General features: G+C 38.0%; 1 protein-coding gene across 3 annotated transcripts in view; it reads right to left on the reverse strand.

The window, feature by feature from the left end:
- POFUT3 (protein O-fucosyltransferase 3) overlaps positions 1 to 19,459 on the reverse strand; it is a 57,792-nt gene that overhangs the window by 34,867 nt on the left and 3,466 nt on the right. The window contains exons 2-3 of one of the 3 annotated variants that reach the window (XM_039853478.1): positions 15,359 to 15,683; positions 10,868 to 11,162 (exon numbers count right to left, since the gene is read on the reverse strand). In XM_039853478.1, coding sequence (XP_039709412.1) covers positions 10,868 to 11,162; positions 15,359 to 15,439 — 376 coding nt within the window. In that variant the 5' untranslated portion in view covers positions 15,440 to 15,683. Of the gene's footprint in view, positions 1 to 5,784; positions 6,020 to 10,867; positions 11,163 to 15,358; positions 15,684 to 19,459 lie in introns of those variants that run through there. The other 2 variants (XM_039853480.1, XM_039853479.1) reach the window with 2 other exon arrangements.

Consider the following 19,459-nt stretch of genomic DNA (forward strand, 5'->3'; position numbering starts at 1 on the left):
ATTTAACTAATTCTACTTGCATTTTTAAAAGTATAAAAGGATGTTCAGAATTATAACTAGGATAACCAAGGTCTCTGAATTAGCCTTCCAGAAGAAATTTGCACCAATACTTTAAATTCTGATAAATCTCCTTGCCCAGCAGCAGGTCCACGTTATGCACTCTACTTGTAGGAGCTTCTTGAGTCTGATCCTCTCATTCATCTTCTTTTCTTTGCTCGTCCTAGTTATTTTTCTCTCTCCATCCCTAATTAAGTCACCTCCACTACCCTCACCATCCCAAAACCATCGAGGGTAGCCCTGGAGGAGAAAGGAAGCCATGCAGGGCAGCACGTGAGGTGAGTGAGGACTTAGAAAGGCCAGTGAGAAAGGCCACTTCTGAGTCTTCTTTGATGATCCTGCTAATTAACGGTCCTTTAAAAAACAAAACAAACCAAGTAAACTGTTTAACTACCTCTTCTTTAAAAGCTGTTTAACTACCTCTTCTTTCCTTCCCAGCATCACTTGTGCCTACTTGTAAAAGCTACAGGGAGCCCCTGAGAAGTACACCAGATCTCCTTTGGGCACCTCCACATATTCCCTTCTCCACAGTTTTGTGAGCAGCATTACTCAGGTCTCCAGGAGATCCCCTGGTATCAGCACATTCTCACAGGCCAAGAGAGGAGGTTCTGGCATTCCTTAGATCAGCGAGGTTCACTGATCTCCATCACCACCTTCCACTCCTCCTGCTAGGCCAGCAGGACCGCTGCACAACTGCTCCTGGCTCCCCCTAGGGCTCATGCATAACTGGACAGGGCCTTGCCTCCTCCCTGAGGCTCTCCTGTCATTGCTCAAGTGCCAGATGCCAAGAGGCTCGCTCAGCATACTCAGGAAAGCATGAGCCTCGTGGCTAGTGCTACAGATGCTACCACTGGAGCTAGTTTTTCCAACAGCTGCCTAAGGGACCGAATAAGTAATCCGAAGTGCCAGGGGCAAACTCTGATCAATGAAAGACAATAAGGGGAAGAGCAGGAACTGATAAATAAATTCCTCCTCCTTCCTCCCAGTTCCATGTCATAAGTTTCCATGTTTCCCAGTGAAATGGTACCATCCTTATTTCTTTACTCCTTTCCCAGCATCACTTCCCTTTTCCCTTCACTCTTGTTTCCCTGGGACTGTATTCCTAATAAAGCTCTAGCCCTACGGAACCCCAGCTAAGTCAAAGAGTGAACTCAGTTATCAGTGACAATTACACCACAAAGTAAGGAGATTCAATTTAAAAAGAAAAACACAGGACTGTCTGCTTTCAAAAGACTCTTTGGGGAGGGGGCAGTAGCGACCCATATAAATGACACTGGCTGTTCTTCTAGATTTACTGATTAAATGCCAATGGTTTCATCAGTAAAGGAACGTGTCTGATGAATTTCTGTTTACGTTTTTAGCCATTAACATTTTTGGCAGTGAATTAATTATAAGACTACCAGTTGCACATTTAGATTTCAATCACTGCTCCTCACATGCAACTGAAATATAGAGTTACTGATGATTTGGATATCAAATTTAGATGTCTGTACTCAGGAAGGTAAAATGTGCAGATGTCAATAACTCAAAAGATTAAATATTTATATGCCTGCGGAAGCAAAATATTTAGTGATCAATAATTTACTGACATATTTTCTTCACCCGTCAGGAAGGAAATGAATAGCTGCATTTATGTTTTTTACGCATCACAGTTGTGGTAAGCTGATAACATGAGCTTGAATAAAGTATCTGAGAGGCCAAGAAGTTAAATGAATACGCGCAGTTAATTTTTCTCTTTGGACACCAGCATCTATGAAAATGGATACCACTAAGACATCAAGACATCAATTCTATCTTCGAATCGTACCTCAAATCTACCCATTTCTTTCTTCCTCCATAGATTTTCACCCTAATCCAGGATACATTTTTCCACTTATTTAGTAGAAACTGTATCTTGCTTCCATTTTCACATTCCAATTCATTCTCCATGGACGACCCAGAGGGATCTTTTTAAAACATAAATCAGGACAGAATGAAACATAAATCAGATGCTAACATCCCTGCTTAAGACCTTCTGATATTTTCCCACTGAACTTAGGATATGTCAAAACCTCTTATCCTGTCTTATGGGGCCTCTTATTAGCTGGCCCCTGTCTCCCATTCAGATCTCAACTCATCCTGTCTTCCTCTGCATCCAAGGTGTTCCTGCCACAGTGACCTTCTTTCTAAACCTCCAACACATCAAACTCCTTTCCGCTCTTATTGGCATCAGCTGTTCCCTATACCTGGAGTTAATTCCTTCTATCTTCACAGGACTGTATCCTCCATCTCAGGAGTCACAGCCTTAAATGTTACATCTTTAGAGAGGGCTCCGGGTCACTCTGTCAAAAGCCAAAATGCTTATCCCTATCTGGTAGCATCCTTTGGACATATTTCATAACCTCCATGGGGGCAGAGACTGTTGTGTTTACCACTATACCCTAGCACCAAGTTCACAGCTACACATATACTAAATGTTTCTCGGATGCCAGTCATATAAAAGAATCCTGAAACATTCTCAGATTCTCTCAAATCACAAATATTGTAGCACATAATTTTCTAAAAACATGAAGCTATGTGGTCTATTTCACATAGATCCGAACCATTAGTTAGTCCAATGTTCTACTCTTTAATCTATTTAAATAGCTATCTTCTCCCTAATCAACATTTTCTTAAACCACTTTATTTTGTCTTCATTTCCATTATCAGCACTAGTAGTTTACTTTCTACAGAGTTTACTTTTTCACTAATAAACAAAATTTTTAATATTTCAAGAGATTTCCAGAATATAAAACAAGTCTACAACGCAAAGCCAGTTGAAGGAGGAATGCTGGCTGTTCTTGACCAGCAGGCACATGACTTTCCGGAGCAGCCCCGTCTCTCAAGGTCAGGAGACTCCAGTCTGTGCCCCAGAACTATCTAGATGGGGTGAATGTAAAATCTGTGAAAACAAAGGGCCTGCTGTACTTACTCCTCAGTTTTTTTAATTTTGTTTTGTCTTTTAATTTTTAAGAGCAAAGAGAAATGCATCAATTAAAGCTGCATGGTTTTACTTTGTGTGCCTATGAGAGATGAGGTTGTCTGTTCTGAAGAATAGAGTTGCCGGTTTGTCTCAGAGGATTTCTGGGTGTCAGAGAATCTGCTGAGAACTGGATCGGTGCCAGCATATCCATTGGCCTAAATCGCTGAAACTACAGTAATGAAATCTGTCCGTTGCCTCCTGATGCCAACCAGAACAAAAGTGCTTGACTTTTAGCATGAGTAACTTCTACGCTTCCTTTCATATTTTTAAGGTTAACCCGAGAAATGATTTCTGATTTTCAGCCACTTTTGCTCTTTCTTATCTTTTCCATTATCATATGCTATTGAAGAACAGAGAAGATTAGAAAGGATGAGAGAGGCTGAGTCAAAAACAAGGCTCAGAGAATTCCTAGCCCTGACTGAACAACCCTTAGAACTAAGTAAACATTATGTAAAAAACAACAAAAAAAGAGGAAAAAATAATTTTAAAAACCCAGAAAAAAAAAAAGAAAACAGAAAAGAAAAAGAAAAAGGAAAAAGAGAACAAAAGAGAGAAAAAATATTTTTTTAAAAAAAGAAAAACTAGAAAGATAAAACAAAAGAATAAAACTAAACATTATGAGGCTTATATCAAACTAAATCTAGCAAAATTCAGTTGACTTATTTTTTAGTTGGATAGATTTAAAATCAGATAATATTAATATGCAATTTTCTCATAGAAGGACAATTTATTATTAAATAAATATTAATATTTTTGCATAATTAACACTCTTCCCAAAAGGGATCTCAGTAAAGCAAAAAAGTCTAGGAATTGGATAATTTATTAATAACTGTTCTTACTGTCTTTGTACTTAACTATCTCTTAAGACAAAATGTCTTTGTTAATTAAATTTTTATTTATATCAAATTAATACTGCCTATAGCTTAAAAAGTGAAATAGTTTTATCTGGCCAATAACACACAAGAAAGCAGTGTCCTACCCCACCCCGAGTCCCTATTTCCACATGCCAGAAGTCACTATTCCGATTCTTTCAGGTGTTTCTCTTGTATATGTACTTCAAATATATCTAAATAACACTCTTTATATGCTATTTCTTGATTTTTTAGTTTTAGATAATACCGCTTGTCTTGCTGCTATGGAAAATGTAGATTTAATTCTCTTTTATCTCCCTTTCCCCCATACGTTTGTCTTCCCACCTCATTTATTTTTAAGTGTATATCCAGTGCTTTCATTATTACAAGTATAAATATTATTTACTGCTACACCAATCTAATGTGTTATGGTTATATTTTCTTTCTTGAAAATTTATTTTGTTTTGTTTTCAAATCTCTGTGTGTTTATCTCATTCCACACATCATGTTTGCTCATCATATAAGTCATGAGTGAATGAATTGATGAATGAAATAACTGAATAAACAAACAAATAAAATATCTAAAAGAGAATGAGTAAAATAAAAGAGTAAATGCTTGCATGAAACCTGGAAGGAGAGATGAATGGAAACAGGATTCACTGTTTATCTTGCATTTCCAAAGAAGGAAGATGCTGGATATAGCCTCTGGTATAGACAGTGTGGTAAAATATTAATAAACAGACCATGATCTGTAGAATCAGATATTCAGGTTTGGGTACACGCTCAGGCACTTAGTGTCTATATGACCTTAGGCAAATCACTTACATTCCCCGGGTCTGTTTTCTTACCTCTAAAATGACAATAATACCTAGGGTAATACACAGTGTTATGATGACTTTAAATAAGAATACATGGCGAGTGTCTCTTTGGTGCCTGATACAGAGTAGGAACCGATAATGACCGTGATTATTACCACACTCTGTTAGGGGCAGAGAAAGCTAATCAGGCTATCTCCTCTTTCCCTCAGGACCATCAAAATGCTTACTGCAATTCTAAGCTCACTAAGCAACCTTATGATTCTCATTCCATCTTCTGGCTAACTTGGTCTTTGGTAGGAAGTGAGCAGCAGCACTCGTGTTACTGAGAAGATACACTAATAAATCGGCTTTTTGGTATTAGCATAAATCTCCTATTTAGATCAATACCATTTAGTTCATTAGTCTAACTAATGCTCAGGGGCTGAAAATCTGACTAGACATTGAGGGATGAGGATTCTACCAGAGGACTGACCCTTGAGACGCCCTGTCCAAACACCTAGCTCCCACTAGTCCATCCCTCTCTTCTTAATTACACATGATCACACTAAGACACTGAAAAATCTCAAAGTGTCCTCTGAAACAAAGAAAGTGTCTACGGTGTTTGCTATCATTTGTTCTAAATGTATTTCATTACAGGTCTCTGAACACTGGTAATCCATAGATGGTGTGCATCTTTATCACTCAGGAGACCTTTTTAAAACCAGAACACATTGTTCATTGACATGTCAGGCCACAGAGTTTTCTATAACACTAATTTCTGTTGTTTTGCTCGTAATACTTTTGTGTATGTGTCTCTCCACACTCCCCTTGTGTATCTACAACCTCTTTTCTAAAAACCTTCCTCATAACTCATGTCCTTCCAGAAGGATACTACCCATTTCTGATTATTCATTTACTCTGTCTTCCCCAAGACTGGAAATACAATTTGGAATATATTATCGCACACTTTTCCATTAGGAGAAAGTTCTGGTTCCTACCACCCAAACAACTGACCTAGGACAAACCTTTTAACTCTGTGCTTTAGTGCCCTCTTCATCAAAGTAAATATCATTTCTACCTGTGAAGCTGTTTGGAAAAGCAAATGAGATCACATTCAAGAAACTGCTTGGAAAACCATGGGTGGGGGGAACGAAGAGCCCGCTCCCAGGTGCAAGGTACCAGGACTTCCCACCCATCATGCAGGATCCAATCCTTATGAGCTGGACTTCAGTTCTCTCTCGAGGCAGACCAGCCTGATGTTCTTCCTCTTCATGACCTCCAGCCTTCACCAAGCTGTGCTAACATTCATATTCCTGAGGAAGTAAAATATTTCAGTAGCCTACTTTTTTCTTTCTCTCCATGTACCTACATTTACTACAACTTCTATTAGAAGTTCACCTAAAAAATAAGCAGTGCCCTCCCCTAACTACTCTCATTCTCATCAAGGGCACTCCAACACTTTCTTCATGAGAGACATGCTTCAAGAGAACTGTTTAAAAACACAGAGTTGTGTTTTGAAATCACTACAGTGACAGTCTCTAAGACTAATTTCTATAACTCTATGGACTTTCAGTTTGAAAAATAATTTATTCACTTGTGACTGCTTAATTTTTGAAATTGTTAATGTAGCTAAAGCCTTGCATTTCACTAATGCCTCAAACCAGACACAGCATTTACTGTATTTCGCTGGTGAAAGTCTTTAACTATTACCACCACATGTGTTTATATTAAGTAAATGAATCATCCCTAGGAAGAAGAAAAAAAGTAGGCTACGCAGGAAACAAACAAATGCAAAATTATTCTGGTTTACAAAATCTTCAAGGTCACATAATCTTTCAACTTTCCATTTCCCTTAATTAGGTCAGTTTTTGACACCTGAATCATTTTTTCTGCCTTTTCTTTTTCATTCTTGCTGTACCAGAGTCCCATCTACAATTCTAAGTGACCTACTTAATTAGAATTTGGAACCCTCAGACAGAAGTGTGTCTTCATTCTATTTTGCTCAACAGACCTTATTAATGAACTAATTTCTAATTTTGTCTGCTAAAGACCACACACCTCAAGCAATTCCAAAATCTAAATATCTAGGTTTAGTTATACTCATGAGTGTACATTCAAATATGGTATAGGTGAAAGAGTGCTAGATCAGGTGTCAGTGCACCTTGGTTCTCCGTCCAACTGTGCTGCTAACTCCTATGTAACCCTGGCATGTCCCTAACCTTCTTGAGCCTTGGCTTTCTCACTTTTACAAAGAAAAATTTAGACTCTCTTTCTCAGTTCTAAGTGTCTATGACTATTTCCTGAGAACCTACCAGGTACAAGGCACTATGCCAGATACAGGGAGTGAGGGAGGCACCAAGATGAAGTCGCCCTACCATCAAGAATTATGCTCTACTAAGGAAGAGAGGCTCAAAGAGGACAAACTGAAATGTCATAGTTACCTTATTTACCTTGTTATTGGCATTGTGCCTGGCATACAGTAGATGCTCAACTAAATGACATAAAAGAGATATAAAATGCCCTATGAACATTTACAGAAGAGAGGCTGCATCTAATGGGGGGAATCAGGGATGGTTCACACATGTTATATTTTAGTTGGTTTTTAAAAGGCCATTCAACTTTCAGTAGATCCTTAATACCATCCTCTTGTTTGATGCAAAATCTTAAGCCAACATTCAAGGCTCTCCATGCTCTGGTCCCAATACATCCTTTAATCTTTAGTTCTCTCTTACACAAAATTATACTATAGCTTTGTTGTACCTCATATATTACCCATAATTTTCTACCTCCAGGGCCCCATTCATGCTGTTCTTCATAACTGAAATGTTCTCCAATCCCAACTTAACCCAACTGCATTCTTCCTCACGGCCCACTTCTAATTTCTCCTTTTTATGAAGAAGGTCTTATGAAGCCTTTCCAGATTCCTCCAATCATGTGTGTTCTCTCCCTTCTTTGAAATCCCACAAGATTTGTTGACATTTCTCTTATGGTATATATGTCAGTTAGCCCTGCATTACAGCTGGGTAATATCTTTGTCTCACGATAACAATCTGTGACATAAAATGCTATGTTATTCATCCACATTGCCAAACATGGTAGGTATTCAGTAGATTATTTTGACAGGACAAATTTTAAAAAATAGAACACTATGACATAGAAACAGAATAAACAATGATGCCAAGTTAGGAACATTTGTGGCTTATGCCTAAAATGATGACTGTTCCAGTCTGACTTTTAAACATAGGATTTAGTTGATAGAATCATGAGAGTTAAGTTTAGGAGGTAGGTTGAGTCAGGTTACACAGAGCTTTGATTGCCAGGGCAATAAAATGGCATATATGTACTTCTGATGAGAGTCATTGGTGGTAAGAAGCTGGAGAATAACAAAATCTGAGATATGAAAATCAAACCAAAAGCATTCTGGTTGACAAATCAGTCTTCTGGGGATTTCATTCGAGGCAAGTCCATTGCTGAGAGAAGAATCGAGTCTTATTGTGTTAATAAAATTAAGTGTGTGAACCTGTAGAACTGTGGTTCCTAGAAAAGTCATTAAGCTAATGACTAATACTGCTTTGTAGACATCCTGGCAACCAGATATTTAAGGATCCACCTTAATAAAAGGAAATAGACCCACACCAAAGCAATCAGTACTGAATTTCCAAACCAGTGAAAAAGAGAAGAGTCTATATTTTTTCCAGAAAAGGAGAGGAGAACCAAAGAAGCACACTACACACAAAAGATCGAGAATTAGAATAGCTTTGGATTCCTCAGTAGTGACACTGGGAGCTAGAAGACAGTGGGAAAATATCTTTAAATCTAGAAAGAAAAGAATTTCCAAACTAGAATTCTATTTTGAGCCAAATCATCAATGAGAGTAATGCTAAAATGAACACATTTTCAGAAATAAAAAGTCTCTAAAAACTTACCTTCTCTGAACCTTTCTAAGAACACACAGAAATAGAGACATAAACCAAAAAAGAGGAAGACAAGGCATAAAGAAACAGAAAATCCAACACAAGAGGGTGGCACAAGGAAACCCCAGAATGGGGAGCCAGGGCGGCAGCTGAGGACCAGACGAAGAGGATGACTGTTCTAGAATGGAACAAGTCAGAGATCTCCGGGAGGCATTTCGTTAAGAATATCTGATTCTACTCCAGAGCAAACAACAAATTGTGCAGGAAAAAGAATGTTAGTGTACTGCAAGTAATCTTGGTTCGCTATGGCTAAATAATGATGTAAACACTGAATATTAATGTAAAATGATATGATTTTTTGGGAAGGATATAGAGATGAGAAATTGAGCATGTGGGAAGGGGGCAGGGGTGAGGAAGGACAGTTAAATACTCATCTTCCATAGTAAGAATCAATATATAATGTCTAAAACTGAAAAATCAAAAAGTAACTAAGTACTTTATTTGTACTTACAGGAGCTATATGTAACATATAACATATTAAAATGTTTTTAATGTTTAAAAGACAGTGATGGTGATACAATTACTTTAAATATTGGTTTGGCATTAGCTAGTAAACATAAATTTATACCAAATAATTCCACTGTTAGATATGAAACTGCACAAAATCTCACACATGTACATGGATTGTTTCTTGTAGCACTATTCGTCATAAGTAAGGTTTTTAAAATAATCTAAGTGTCCAATGTCAGGAAAATGTTTAAATGAAGTGTGATATATAAATATAGTGGAATACTATACAACAGTGAAAATGGATGAATTAGAGCTATAAGCAACCAACATGAATAAACCTCAAAAACCATGTAAGAGAAAAAACAGGTAATATATCATACTACTCCAAAATGTTTCTAGGGGCTTTAGTTAAAGTTTGGGAAACTAAACTCATTACATTTAATTTTGTTTCATCTCAAAACACAATCAGAGAATTATAGTCTCTTATACAAGCTCTCAGAGTTTTATGTTTCAGAATTCAGAATTCTTTGGGTTTTATAATTTTTCATGATATAATTCCATATATTACACCTTCAGTGGGACCTGTAATCAAATGATGTTCAAAATAAACATTTGACACTACTCAGATAGTTGTTCTCCCCTCAGGACAAATTAGCCGTCAGCCTGGCCCTATATAAACAGCTCTCACTCCTCCAACCTGTGCTGATTCCTTTTTCAAAGTAGGGGTGGAAAACAAGTGGATGGGGAGGACTTGGACTCTGTTATATCTAGATTTTTAAGTACTTGAAATTTTCCTGGCTCTTTACCTGTACTAGGCACTGGGGCCCATGATCTGTAACCCTGACCAGCTGCAGGGCGTACACACCACCAAACTCCTGATTCCTGCTGAACCTATTTTCTGCTTTGTTTAAGTTGTTGTTAGGCAGAACACTAAGAATGACTCAGCTCTGCATCCCAGTTTAAGTTCTGCCTCTCCAAATAACAATTACAACACACCACACACACACACACACACACACACATTCATATCACTCTAAAGCAGATTTCCTTTCATTGACTTCCTAACTTACGTGATTATCCTTGCCTACATTTGGTCAAATTTGCTAATGTGTACTCCCTTCCCTTCTCCCTACCACTCATCACCCAGAAACACTGTATTTCTAATGGCTGCTGGCATCTTACTAACTCTACCTAGCTGGGTCTGGCTGCTCTTCAGTCCCAGCATGACATGTAATTAGCACCAAAAAGTGATGAATATACCAATTTGCTCTTCACAGCTGATGCTGAATAATCTTTTTATTTTAATTTCTGATTAATCTGACTAATGATATAAAGATCATTGTGTTTAGCTTATGCCCAGTTAAATATCTGTTAGGGTACGCAAAACCTCCTGGCAGTTATCATGTGATATTCTGAATTGATATCAGCAATATAATGAATACACAATTCCCTCAATACCAAATTTAGTAAGCACAGGACCCAACTCCGAAAAGATGAGAAGAAATACATCTTCTCCTCCATAAATACTAGTGGCTCACTTCTACCTTGGTCAAGCTTATTTACTTATCATATTTGCTAAATGCTTAGGCCTTCCACAGACCAAATGCAAAGGAAATCAGGCATGCCAAAGTGCTTTCAAGGGGAGCTTCACCATCTTTTCCTTGAGAGGTAAGCAGTAACTCAGCTTTAGAGAAGAATGTTAGCAAACAGAGGGAGAAAGGCAAACACCCTACTTACCATAGAAGAGGAAAGCTTTGGTCATGTGATGATGTAGGTAGGTCCGGTTGATGGTGAAGAAACAGGTATCTACTCCACACTGGCCCAGCCTTCCAGTTTCTCCAGTCAGTGGGGACCACCAGAGCATAATGGGGTAGCTATCAGTTTCCAAATTTTTTCTCCTATTCAGGGTCAATGCTTCTTTCTTAGGGAATGGATAGAGATGTGTAGGCTCTTCCTCAATTTTTGCATGTCCATCTTGCAAATTAGAATCTTTAAGCTTCTTCCTTTCAAATTTTCCCAGCTCAATCACTACCTAAAAAACAAGACAATTATTCCCAAAGTCAGACCGTTTAATTTCCTTTCGCACACCTCCCATTCATCTTAATGATTTAGCCTCTTATTAGGTTTCTATTGCTGCTGCAACAAATTACCATAAACTTTGAGATTTAAAACAATACACATTTATTATACAGTTCTAGAGGTCAGAAATCTGAAACAGGTCTCACTGGGCTAAAATCAAGGTGTCAGCAGTACTACATTCCTTTCTGGGAACTCTAGGGGCAGGGGGATGGGGGAATCATTTTCTTGCTTTTCTATCTTCTACAGCCAACCACAATTGTTGACTCGTGGTCCCCTTTCTCCATCTTCAAAGTCAGCAACTTTGCATCTCTCTGATCCTTCTGTCGTCACATCTTTCTCTGACCACAGGCAGGCAAGGTTCTCAATGGGCCCGCACAGATAATTCAGGACAATTTCATTTCAAAATGTGTCACCTTCATCCCATCTAAAAAGTCCCTTTAGTGATGTAAGATAACATATTTAGGTTCCAATGATTAAGGCACGAATACAGCCTCTAAAATATGTACCAACAAGGATACTTAATTCTACTAAACACAGAACAGATACAGTTCTCCTTCATTTCATAGGCCCATAGGCCCAGAAATAGTTTTGTCTCCTAATGAAACCTGTGAGAGTCAGGGCTATTACCTGGCTATCATTAGAGATTACGTTCTAGGGAAGATGAGCTATAAATTATCAAGTGGTTTCTTTTTATTAGAATTAAAGAAGTCATAACATGGGACTTAAATTTCTAATAATATCCTCCTCTGTGGCATCAAGATGGTGAAGCAGACTGTGAGTACTGGGCTCCCTCCTACATTTTTATTTATTTCAGGATAGTTGGTCACTGGACAGATAGGCCAGCAGTAACAGTAATCTGAGGGGCAGGGTGGGCAGAGTGGAATAAGAGGGGCAGTTGTTCTCCAAAAGTGCTGCCTTTTCATCCAACTTTAAGGTTTGATATTGATATGGCGTTATAAAAATATGTTAGTGAAAGCAGTATAAAAGTAGAGGCTACTCTGTTTCATATACAACATAAACGTAGTAGTCAGACTATGCAACAATTAAAGCAGTTATAGGCACGTTTTTATGTATTAACTCCTCTACCAGTCAACAGAGGACATGACCTGTGTTGCCTCCTGTCAGCAGTCAAAGGCCTACTTTCTTTATTTGCTTGCTGCTCCTGGTGTGAGAATAGGGCCACTGCCTATTGATACGGTATAGAGCCCGTAACTCCCTGGGGAAGGTCCGCAACTTGCACTGGATTCTCTCTCTCTCTCTCTCTCTCTATATATATATATAAACCAAGTAGTATTCCAAAAGGAGTAAAGAATGATATTAGCTTTAAAAATCATGGATCACCTGTGACACTAAAGTCAGCATTAGAACAGTAAAACAATCACTGAAAACTCAAGGCTAACTAACCCTTGCCAATAGCTTTCCCAGCATTTTTGTGACAACATATTAATGTGGCTCTTCCCCAGTAGCTTGATGGAATGGAGTTGACTTGTAGCCAAACACTCTCTATCTTTTCACCCAATCTTTCCTGCAAATGTACAACCAACAACTTCAAAGAAAAGCTTTTAGAAAGCCATGGATATAACTTCAAAGACAAATTTTGCTCATCAATGACTATTACATGAGGTATAAGTTTCTTTCCAAATAATAGAGATTGCCGTAGGACAGATTTTCAGTCAAACAGCCTTTTAAAAAAATATCTAGCCTCAGATATCACTACCAGGTGGTAGGAAATATGGGCAATAGAGGAACATATTACAGAAAACCACGAAGATAAAATCAGCCAAATCTAAAATTTGGGAAATTCAAAAGGACAAATAATCCAATTTCTTCAACAAATCCATGACACGGAATAAAAGTTAAAGCAGAAGAAACTTTTATAGTGAAAAAAAATCAAAAGCAAAAACCTACAAAACTTGAGACATACCAAATAAATGCAATATGTGGAATTTGTTTTTTCCAGATTCAAACCAACCCATTATAAAAGACTTTTTAAAAGATAATCAGGGATTATTTAACATGGCCTGGGATACAGATGGTACAAGTAATTATTGTTAATTTTGTTGGGTGTGACAATAATAATATGGTTACACTAAATTTTTTAAAGTTCCTACTGTTAGAGAATCATACTAAAGTAAATCCAGGTGAAATGTATGATGTCCTAGATTTGTTTTAAAATACTCCAAATGTATTCATGAATTACTTGTGCAATTAAAAGTAAGTAAAATTCAAGAAATAAGGATATATATATCCATCTAAAGAATTTTCATAGTACATACAAAATATAGTTAAATGTGAGTGAAAAATAATGCCTCAGATGAATGACTTCCTCCAGAGAACCACAATGTTTAGCTTAACTGTAGGACAGCATAACATTTTCAGGCTTAGATTATTTATTAATTATGTTTTAAGTTCTGTTATGGGCTGAATTGTGTCCCTTCCAAAATCATATTTTGAAGCTCTTAGAATGTGACTGAGTTAGGACATAGGTTCTTCAAAGAGGCAATTAAGTTTAAATGAGGTCATTAGGCTATGCCCTAATCCAATATGACTAGCATCCTTATAAAAAGAGGAGATCAGCACACAGACAAGTACAGAAAGAAGACCATGTGAAGATACAGAGGGAAGATGGCCATCCACAAGCCAAGGAGAAAGGCCTCAGAAGAAACAACCCTGCTTGCTGACAACCTTGATCTTGGACTTCTAGCCTCCACAACTGTGAGAAAATAAATTTCTGTTGTTTAAGCCACAGAGTGGTACTTTATTATGGCAGCCATAACAAACTAATACAGGATCCATGACATGATTTTTAAAAACTATATCCTTCCTTTACCCTACTTATATGGCAGATTATTTCATCTGCCTAACCTACAAACCGGTAAAATAAGAAATGGTCCTTAATACATGGACATTATATATTTTCACTTACAGCGTTTAGAAAAAAATAGCATTGCCCCAACTCCGAACATTGAAGCATTCAATGTGTCAGTTAGGACTGGGGGACAGCCCAAATCATACCACTGGTGGCAAAATGAAGCCAAGATCGAGACAAAGGTTCAGCTCCAGGAATCATACTCCCTGTCATACTCTGACAGATTAGAAATGGCATGTACACCAAAAACATGTCGATTTACTCTGATATCAAAAGGAAAGCTCTTAGCTTAGACATGGGCATTCCTCATAACTACAAAAAGTGCTGAAGTAAATATCTAATAAGATCAAATCTCTCTCATAACTTCTCATAGAAAGAAGCAGAACTCTCTAGCCCCTCCTGCTCAAGCAGGTCCTAGTACCTCCAAGACAGACAAGAAGGGAGTCGAGTGTTTCTTCTGACCAGAATTCTGATCTGGCAGCAGCAGGTGGCAGAAGAAGAGCGCCAGACTGTCTGCCAAAGTGCTCTTATAAGCATTATCTCATTCAATCCTAATCAAGAAAGGAGATTGTCTAAAGTGAAAAAGGCCAGAAAACATCTTCATTTCTATCAGCCCCACACATGAACTACTCACGTCCACAAATTATCTTTGAAAGTCCTTTGGATTTTGAAACAGACAGCTGGTACTTGAATGGGTGCTAAATATATATTAATTCATATCTATACCTTTACTCTCTCTGTGTAATTTTACTTTAAATCAAAATCAGCAAATGAAGTTCAGAATAACCGACTAAAAATAAATGGGACAACTAAATATTTTGGTTCATTCACCTTGAAACAGTCCTTGGTCTGGTAGCATACATCAAGAATGACAAACTTATAAATGCAGATGTTTGTGTTCTGCAGAACAACAATTGTGTTCTCAGAATAGGCACTGCTTCTCCAAGAATGCCCTCTTTCAGGAGTGATCACAATAGGGGACTTTGAGGAAGCCATCAAATTTTGATCCAATAAGACACAGCTCTACTTTCCTCTAAAACCAGGACCCTAAGAAAGTCACAAACTGATCCCCTAGCTCACAGATTTTGTTTCTACTTAACAGACCTACTCACTAAATCTGTTTCATCTGTTAAAAAATAAAATATTTCTACTGCCTTAAGCAGAAAACCCCTGATCCTGAGAGACAAAGAAAAAAGTAAAGTATTTGGAAAGAATAGGGTGGGGCAGGAGTGGTGGCACAGACCCAGGAATCAACACTGCAAAGCTCAAATTCTTGGTACCTGGAGCGTGACAAGCAAAAAGATGATAGCTGTGATGCACAGGCAAGATGCCAAAAACTTCCTCCTCTGAATCCGAACCATGCTGCCCAGCCGTGAGTGACTGACAGAGGGCTGGCCTGGTTACCAGGTGTTCTCCAGTCGGCCCATAGCCTGAGACAATCTCATGTGGAGGAACCATCTGGGTGCCAATTTCCTCTACTGCCATTCCTGCTGGGACCTGGTCTCCATGAAGGACTGAGATCCGAGGTTCTGAGTGGGCCTGGCTTGGCATCAAGAGGGAACAGCATGCAGTCTTCTTAAGCTATCATCAGAGCAGCTGGAGATTCTTCAGACCAGAAGACATAAAAAAATAAAATAAAATAAAATAAAACTGTAACAAATGAATAATCTTTTAGCCATAGTGCAGATTTTAAACAATGTAGTCTTTCAGGGTTATCATGTAGAAACCCAAAACTCTAAACCAAAAGGAACCTTTGAGATCATGTAGTCCAAATACCTCAGTCATAAATAAGGAAACCAAACCCAGAGAGGTGAAGTGACTTGCTTAAGGTCATACAGCCTATGAGAGGAGAGTGACAGGTCTATAATCAGGTCTTGAGTCTAAAATTCTGTTTCCACTTAATTTTCTCGGCAGCCAGATTGAATTCCAGAAGTCATTTACACTTTCTTCTATCTAGGTTTCAAAGGAGTAGAGAAGTAGAGCAGAAATTACCAGGACTATCCACCCACTCCTGTAAAAATTAAGAAATAAATAAATAAAAGGTTCAGGCTTTGATCAAAAATAGATAACGATCAACTGGCCCCATCCCCTCTGAAGGAATACAACTTTGGCCACAACATAAGGAATTCTAATCATTGATTTGTTTCGTCTTTTATGACAAGTGTAATAAAGCAGTGGATTATGTGGGTAATATGAGTCTCTGGAAGTTTTGAAATAAGATTTCCATCTATCTGAAATAGATAATCTTTTCAAAAAGTTTTAAAAATGAACTCAGTTCCATAGAATGCCTTTTGTTCTCAGGGTTCTATGAAGTCAAGGGTCTTGGGCAAATGACACTGTGGAGTTCAGAACAGAGCAAGGATCAACCTTCCTCTAGAATGTAGAGTATTGCTTTAAAACACTCCAAAGATCTGATTCTAAAATCTGACTCCATATCTCTCAGATACAGAATTAAGGATACAATTATAATCATAAAGATGATGTAGAATTCTAGTTAAAATCTTGGTCTTTAAGGTATGCTCCCCTCTCATGTATATACCCTGATTTACTTTTAGGTCCAGAATATTTTTTTCCTTCATCAACAGAATGACTCTTGGTCTCAGAAATTGTCAAAAGCACATTTTTCTTCTTTCACCCATGGAATTCTCGTAATCCAGTGACTAAGAGAATGAACTCTAGTGTCAGTCTGCCGGAATTCAAATCTCAGCTCTCCAGCTGGTTTAACCCCTCCTGTGCATTACTGAATTTCCAAAATGCAGATAATAAAGGTACCTAACTAGAGAGTTACTGTGAGAATTATATGAGATAAGATTGATAAAACACTTATTTCAGAGTCTGGCACATAAATGTCCAATAACTATTTGCTATCTAATTTTTAAATACTATAATTTTTATTATACCTTTAAGTGGAAAATGAAGTTGAATTCATCTAAAATACATCCTATTAATTGGAATGTAAAAAGGAAGAATACTCTGCCAAAGAAAAGGAGATCACTAACATTTGCTGAGTGACCTATTATGAGGCTCATTCTAAGTACCCAGCAGGCATCTCATTCAGTCCTCCCAATGACTCCATGAAGCGGCAATTACTATCCCCACTTCTAAGGATAAGAAAACTGAATTTTAAGGAAGTGAATAACTTGCCCAAGACTATAATTTTGATAAGTATTAAAACCAGAAACTAGTCAAGCTTTGAAGTTTATGCATTCTTTTATATTTAACACCAAGACTATAAAATTCTCACTAGATAATGTTAACACTCACTAGATAAGGTTATCTGTCTGGATCACAGGAAAAAAAAAAAACTGTGTAGAATAGCTCTGTCAGCTGGTAGAGCAGAGGAAAAAGTAAGAAAAATCTGTAAGAACCTGAAAAGCACCTTTCCTTCTACTCAGCAGACCCTAGTAGTTTATTAACTACATAGTGTGGGGCTAGCACTTAGGCTTCCAACCCTGGCTTTGTCATTTATACGTAACATAAATTTGGACAAGTCACTAAATCTTTCTAAGCCTCAGCTTCTTCATAGTAAACAATAAATGTTAACTATCAGTATTTCTCTTGCATAATAGAAAGATTATCAAATTATCATTTCATATGCAAAAGCTATTATAGCTATGATTAATGTAAACCAGATTAGGTAATGAAATCATATTACCACCTTATATCACCTATACCACACATATCTTTTGTTTTAAACTATGTCATTTAAAAAATATTTTTAGATCTATCAATCTTATTGATAGCAGTTTTGTAAAGTGGGCAAGGTAGGTATTAATATTCTCAGTTCCTATAAATAAGGAAACTTAGCCTCAGCAAATTTAAGTGATTTGTCCAAGATCGTTGTTTTTAAAGGTTGAAGTGGGTCTAGAAATCAGGTCACCTGACTCCAAGATCAGTGGAAAGGAAAGACATGGGGAAAACAGTGATAGATTGTTAAAAGTACAAAAGAGTCAGGATCACAGGAAAATAAAAGAGGATATGAGGAGTCTTTGGGATATTTTATAGCTATGACATAGCTCAGGCCTGTCCTAGAGTCTTTTTTAGTCTTTACATGGCTGTACAAACTATGACAGAAGAATTTAAGTTTACAAATTCCCCTCCATCCAAAGAATCTCAATTGAGGTTATATTCCCAAAGCCAGAAGTATGGTGGGGTCTCAGGGACCAAGCTGTGGTTAAATTCTCACCACTAAACAATAGAGCAGCTAGTGTAGATGGTATTATGATTGATAGCATGGAGCCATAAACCAGGCCTCTGGGCACATCAATCTAATATATGGTCATAATTACCCAGGAGCTTATCATCAAGTCAGCAGTTGCCCGACAGATGGACTTTGCAGAGAGCACCGTGAAGGGCAACAAGCTCTAATGCAATAGACTCCAGGAGGAAAGCTCCCTTCTGTTTTATCACCGCTTGCAGGGTCAATCTTAGTCCTCTAAGAGGGTGCCCCCAAAAAGACTCCTTTCTGGATGGAGCAATGGAGCAATGTGTGTTTCTTCAGACAACCATGGTAGATAACATGTGGAATAGAGTCTCACTACCCAACTCTTTTGACCCTGGAGCTGAGCTCCTAAAACGCATTGTGCCGCTGGTATGTACCGTCTGGGGCTGGCCACCTGCTGCCCAGAGAGGCGTTTGGAGCTGAGTGTGAGTGACTGACTACCTCATACTCCTGCAAGTGCTATTCCATCAAAACCACCACTTTCACCCTAAAATATTTCTCCACTCTATTTTGAATTAAAATGGACAGAAGAGAGATTGAATATCTTAAAGTGAATCAGCAGCCTGAATATGCCAGCTTCAAATTTCAGCCATGCAGGGCCACTCCAAGGAGTAGGTTAAAGGTCTCAGAAATGAAAACAAGAGATAATTTCTGCTGTGCACTTGAGCAAAAAATGAGAAACCAACTTTAGGTGACGCGCAGGGTTTTCTGACCCTGACAGTTTGTTTGTTTCTACCTTTCCCTCCCTCTCCCCACTGGCTGGGAAAGAGACAGGGCAGGGAACAGGAAGACTCCTGGATCTCTCTCCTCTGGTGAATCAGTTGGGTTAATAAGCCACTATCTTAACTGAACATAAGATTCTAGGAGAGTCTTTAGAAGAAATGTACCTAATTACCAAACTTAAATTATTCACACTAAATCATAATTTCTCAAATAGGTTCGACACTCCCACAATATAGTTTCATTTTAATATATAAGTCCTCAGAACACCCCTCAAATGGTGGCTAGCCTGGGAAAGGCTTGATGGGAAGGCCTAAGGGCCTTTGGGACAACTTCCAGGCACTTTTTAACTACTACTGCCCCTCAACCCTACTTGTCCTCATCAATATTTCTCATCTATTCCTATTTGGTTACTCCCAAAACCTGATAACATGTTCCT

The sequence above is a fragment of the Pteropus medius genome, unplaced genomic scaffold (assembly GCF_902729225.1).
Source record: "Pteropus medius unplaced genomic scaffold, Ma_sr-lr_union100, whole genome shotgun sequence".
NCBI classification, from domain to species: domain Eukaryota; kingdom Metazoa; phylum Chordata; class Mammalia; order Chiroptera; family Pteropodidae; genus Pteropus; species Pteropus medius.